Source organism: Arachis ipaensis, chromosome B08 (genome assembly GCF_000816755.2).
Source record: "Arachis ipaensis cultivar K30076 chromosome B08, Araip1.1, whole genome shotgun sequence".
Taxonomy (NCBI): domain Eukaryota; kingdom Viridiplantae; phylum Streptophyta; class Magnoliopsida; order Fabales; family Fabaceae; genus Arachis; species Arachis ipaensis.
In genome coordinates, this window is record NC_029792.2 from 7,093,825 (window position 1) to 7,099,172 (window position 5,348).

Here is a 5,348-nt window from a genome sequence, read left to right on the forward strand (position 1 = left end):
AATGCATTCAACTGCCCACCAATTTTAATTTGGTTCCCGCTTCAACTTGTTAGAAGACTAGCCAACACCTTCTGTCTCCTTACTCTACCGCATAACTCTACCAATCCATCTCCACCCTTATAATTTTTTAATATATATCTCAACGGCTCTGCATTATGGCATAGAATATGCCAATAAAATTGTCTGGCACATGTGAAAGTTTTCCTAACTCTTAATTAGACATTTCATTTCACACTTTTCTATTTCCCTCCATCATTAACAATTCCCTTTCATATTCTTCTTTTCTTTTTTGTTGTTGTTTCTTTTTTTTTTTAATTTCGAACATATCCTTAGAATATATGTGCGAGTTAAAATTGAAGACAGATCGAAAATAAAGGTAGAATTTAGTTATTGATTCATTTAGTGTTTCTTTAATTTCTTTTTATCCTGAAAAATATTTATTTCGCAAATACACCGTTAAATCCTTCCATCTTCAACACAAAACACAACCACCTACGAAATTTTAAGGTGGAGGTTGGTGTTGGTGCAATCGTTTTCGCTTCTTGAACTCAAGGTGTTCGACAAAATGGGTAGCAGAGAAACTGCAAGTGCAAGTGTTGATGATGGTGGAACAAAACCAATGATGATGGAAGGGTGGTTATACCTCATACAATCCAACTGTGTGGGGCTTCAGTTCTTGAGAAAGCATTACTTCGTGCTAAAGGGTCACCATCTTCGAAGTTACAAGTACCTTCTTGCACTTTCTCGCAACAACAACAACCATCAGCTTCTTCCTCTCAGAAGTGCTGTTCTTGACTCCACCATTCGGGTCCTTGATAAAGGCAGAGAAACCATTAAAATAGAAAAGTAACTTCCTTTTCTTATCATCATCATAATTTTTTTACTCTGATCTCATTTTTCACCATCCTTCATTGTTTTCACCAATTTTTATTTTTCTTCCTTCAGGTGTTTTTCATGTTCACCCTTTACAGCAAGTCAGCACTTCCAATCACAACAATCAATTAAAGATAACTTCTTCACATTTTCATCTTTTTTTCCATTCATTTTTTTAAAAGCTATCTAGACCAAGTGGATCCACCAGCATTGGGTTGGTTGAGTGGATGCCAAAATCTTCGATGTTAGGCAGCATAGGGTCTAAAGAATGCAAAACCAAAAAGTTAAATTGGGGATTAGTCCAGTAAGTAGAGTGAACCTCATCCACTGAAAAGCATTTTTGTCTAAATTTAGTTATGATCAGTTACAATGACATTGTTCAATCCAATTAGCTATAATTAGTATGATGGATTTTTTTTATAAGAAAATGTGTATAACCATAGACATACTCACATCACTATTGTCGTTCATCTGAGTTCATCTGGAGAGTTGACAAGAAGCATCGGGCTTAGTCTGAAGGAAGGAGATGTCAACTCTGATAGTCAAAGGCAGGTAGTAGATGAGAATGCCCGACATAGCTCAGATGGAGTAGTAGTACATCAAACACAATCTGAGCATGCAACCCTTGTTAGCCTAAATGATGCTGATGATGAGTTTTTTTATGTTCCAGAACCATCAGACAGTGATGAGTTGGAAAATGGATGGATGCCTGATTGTAGTCACAAGAAGTCTCTGGTAAAAAGCTGTTTGATATTATAGTCTAGAAATTTAGCATGTTCCTTTTTATGACTCATCAAATGCTTACAATAAGTATATTCACCAACACTCTCAAGTCATGCTGTCCTCTGGCATATTTTAGTTATAAGTCTATAACCCTTATAATTCATGTAGTGCACTTGTCTTCTTGTACTTTTAATTGGAGAACTACACTAAACTTGGCATTTTCCTCCTATGGATTTGATCGTTTCAAGACTTCCGTCAAGTAAGTTGTCCACAGCTGCTAATTTTGTGAAAAAATTGCATGATCTTGCAGGTGATTAATATAATATGTATGTCATATCAAGATTATCCATGATTTTATTCTTCTATAGCTAACAATGTTAGGCACCATACAATGCAGTTTAGAAGAAGGGTTATGTGGACTTACACAAAATGGTCAGAGAAGACAGTACCTTATGGATCAACTCTTCCAAAAGATTTCTCTTGTACATTACCTTGCAGCTGGGCAGAACCAGATCCTTCCACTTTCCTGATTCGTGGGGCAAATTACCTCGAAGATCGCCAGAAGGTATAAGTGAAAAATGTTCATTTCACTTGGATAAATAATTCTAGGGACAAAAAGGAAAAAAAAGTACTTTAATTATATCATTCACAATGGATCCACTGCTGCTTGTGAATGTTCTGTTTTATTCCATTCTTTTAGTGCATTTGTATCATTTCATGTGCCAATCAGTTATGCCTTAATTTGTTTGTACAAATTTATTCCTTTATCGGGGTAATCAATGACTAGGTTAAGGCAAAGGGAACCTTGATGCAAATGGTTGCTGCAGACTGGCTGAGATCTGATAAAAGAGAAGATGATCTTGGTGGCCGACCAGAGAGCATTGTGCAGGTTCGTTATTTTTCTAATGATTTTCGGTTCCAAATGTTGATAATTTTCAGGCAATGCATTTTCAATTTATGATTAACATATTGACTGAGAAAAATCAACTGATGATAAAGAAAAATGCAGCAAAGGGTGGGCCCGAGTTCTTCTTCATTTTAAACATTCAGGTTGGGTTGGTTAATATTCATCTGTTTATGTAGTTCTTACTTAAAACTTGACATAATTAACACTAATTTGATGTTTATATGGACCATGTTCCAGGTGCAACTACATATAACCTAGCACTATATTACATGATGACTACACCTGTGGAAGATACCCCTTTGCTTGAGAGTTTTATCAAGGGTGATGATACCTACCGAAATTCAAGATTTAAACTCATAGCATACATATCCGAGGCTGGTTGAAGTCATCATCACTGGTTCTATATATATATTAGAATCTCTGATCCCCAGTGATTATAATTTTCATCCACAGCCAAACTTATGTTTTCTCTCCTTTGCGCGTTATTTGAAATGTTGAATGTCACAAATCATGTTTCAGGGTTCATGGATAGTAAAATAAAGTGTGCGAAAGAAGGCATGCTTAATTGGTCAAGCATTGAAAATTAACTATTTCCAAGGGAAGAACTATTTGGAGGTAAATTTTGAACTAATAATTAGACCAAGAGAATGAAGATAAATATTTAGGGTATTAAAAAGTTTTTCTTTTTTTCTTTCTTTGCATTTATGTGGTCCTTGAAGACGACCTTAAAATAAGTTGAAAGGAGGTGAATGATCGGAACTTTTGTGGGATGCATGCATCACATGTTAAACTCTCAATCATCTTGCAATGATTTGAATGAATGCTGATGTTGAAATGATGACATCTATTTTCAGCTTGGGGTTGATGTTGGATCATTAACTGTTGCAAGAGGTGTTGTAAGTCTTGTCCTTGGATACCTCAATCATCTAGTTATTGAAATGGCCTTTCTAATACAGGTAAAAATAACAATCATGTTCCTTTTTATTTTGAAGTAATTGTCACCATTTCCTTTAGAAGAGTGTTATTTAACGTATTTATGTACCATGTCAACATACCATTCGTTCATGACTGGGGTAGGACCTACACCTGGCCAATAATGGATGGATGATATGTCGGCTCAGAATACGATATTAACTGCCGTGTTGATATTTACTGCTGTGTTTTATGTGTTGTTAAAGGGAATACGCAGGAAGAGCTTCCGGAAGAGTTCCTTTCAGGGACACGCCGCCTTAACCATCTAGAATTCTAGATGCTTCCAAATCAGTTTCTTTGAAGCCTTGATTTTCAATGAGATATTTAAGTACCTTTGGTCTTATGAAGGAGGTTGCCATCTTGTATATAAATTGAAACAAGGAGAGTTCTTTGGTGGCTCCAATTCCTTTAATTGAATTCCAAAAGCCATTATTTTATTCAATCAAAGCAGTTTGTGATGATGTTTGGTACTAATCTTTCAAAACAATTGCATATCTTCCTTAGTTTTTGTTAGTAATGTAAATCACACATGAAGCTCATACATAAAAATATTATTCCATTTTTACCCCCTAAGTTGTCTTAAGAAGAATGTATCCAATTCATAGTCATAAACTACTTAAAGGTGGTACAAGGTAGAGGGATTTCAACACCATGACACATGAATCCATATTCCAATTATGCACAATATGTATATATATATATAATGTATGTAGGGGCTTGCTCCTTGAATAATACAAATGCCCCCACATTGTTTCGTTTGGCAAGCAAAACTATATGAAATTCCTAATTTTCGAGGCCGACATAACTTTAAATATTATTCCCATAAACTATCCTATCTGAGAATATAATTTTTTACATACATGCTATTCACATTTCGGTACACTATTTTTTTTTTATCTTTTATAGGAATAAAACTAACTTCGTTAACAGGTTTGTGTAAAAATAATAGCTTACAATCATGTTGTAAAAAAGTTCATAAACAAATAGAATAAAAATTTGTGTTATCTATATTTATTTTATTTTAATTTATCTATTATCTATCAAACAAATTATTACTTATTTGTTCACAACATTTATTTTTGTGATTATTATAGTCTATAGTTTGCAATACAATGTCTATTCCATGATTCCAAGATAATGCAAGCCATATGAGCATATCAAAAGGCAAAAGCTATGTGGCACCTTCTTTCTAAGTTTTCTTTTCCCTTTTTAAAATACTCCATTAGTTTCAACTACTTTAAATATTCTTACCAAGAATCATATGTTTTGCAAGTTGGTTGAAGTCAAGAGTCAAGACATTGCTATTTAGGGTTAATAGGAAAATATGAAAATGTTTAGATAGACAACCCAATTTAACAAGGCAACTACTCAAATAAAGATGGTAAAAACATCTTTTTATGAAGATTTTTGTGTTAAAAGTGTACTTTGTTTGTTTAGCCACATTTTAAAAAAAATAACACTTTTATAACATATCAAAATCAAACCATACATTTTATCATCTAATAGTACAAAAGAAGCATCTTCATATGAAGACAATAATAAAATCTTCATGGTAGTATCTACCATTTAACAATTGTAACAACTCAAAAGAGTGAGAGATGTGTGTATTCCAACATATACACATGCTGTAAAATATGCTTCTTTTTTTTTTTTTTCTTTTTAAGTAGTTGTTAAATTGAATTGTTTATCTTCCATTTTTCTCAAAAGATACATATAATGTGCTCAAGCTATATCAAGTGGTAAATTCATGTGTAATTTTTGGTTAAACAATTTGTTTCTCATTTTTTTCTGCAGAAATTTTAATTATTGTATTTAATTGAAACAACAAAAATAATTAATGCTCCAATAGTAGTATTAGAAACAAAAATACTCT

The 5,348-nt window shown here is 33.3% G+C and overlaps 1 protein-coding gene across 18 annotated transcripts; it reads left to right on the forward strand.

The window, feature by feature from the left end:
• On the forward strand, nt 227-4,272 carry LOC107614178 (protein ENHANCED DISEASE RESISTANCE 2). 18 transcript variants are annotated; one of them, XR_002351834.1, is made up of 11 exons: nt 236-846; nt 946-1,425; nt 1,544-1,608; nt 1,765-1,906; nt 1,994-2,161; nt 2,384-2,485; nt 2,606-2,646; nt 2,741-2,824; nt 3,023-3,118; nt 3,358-3,459; nt 3,682-4,272. XR_002351834.1 is itself a non-coding variant. In XM_021108753.1 (10 exons), the coding sequence occupies exons 2-7, from the start codon at nt 1,400-1,402 to the stop codon at nt 2,759-2,761; spliced, it is 441 nt and encodes a 146-aa protein (XP_020964412.1). In that variant the 5' UTR covers nt 235-846; nt 946-1,399; the 3' UTR covers nt 2,762-2,824; nt 3,023-3,118; nt 3,358-3,459; nt 3,682-4,272. The 18 variants fall into 18 exon arrangements, 5 of the variants coding, with proteins under 5 accessions (XP_020964413.1, XP_020964412.1, XP_020964415.1 ...); XR_002351833.1 differs by having other exon boundaries at nt 238-846; nt 1,845-1,906; XR_002351824.1 differs by having other exon boundaries at nt 227-376; nt 508-846; nt 946-1,906.

Coding starts and splice junctions, on each gene's coding strand:
- LOC107614178 (XM_021108754.1), top strand. CDS start 1,400: ATGTCAACTCTGATAGTCAAAG. Junction 1,422..1,543: donor GTCAACTCTGATAGTCAAAG/GCAGGTAGTAGA, acceptor TTTATGTTCCAG/AACCATCAGACAGTGATGAG. Junction 2,647..3,022: donor TCTTCATTTTAAACATTCAG/GTTGGGTTGGTT, acceptor ATCATGTTTCAG/GGTTCATGGATAGTAAAATA.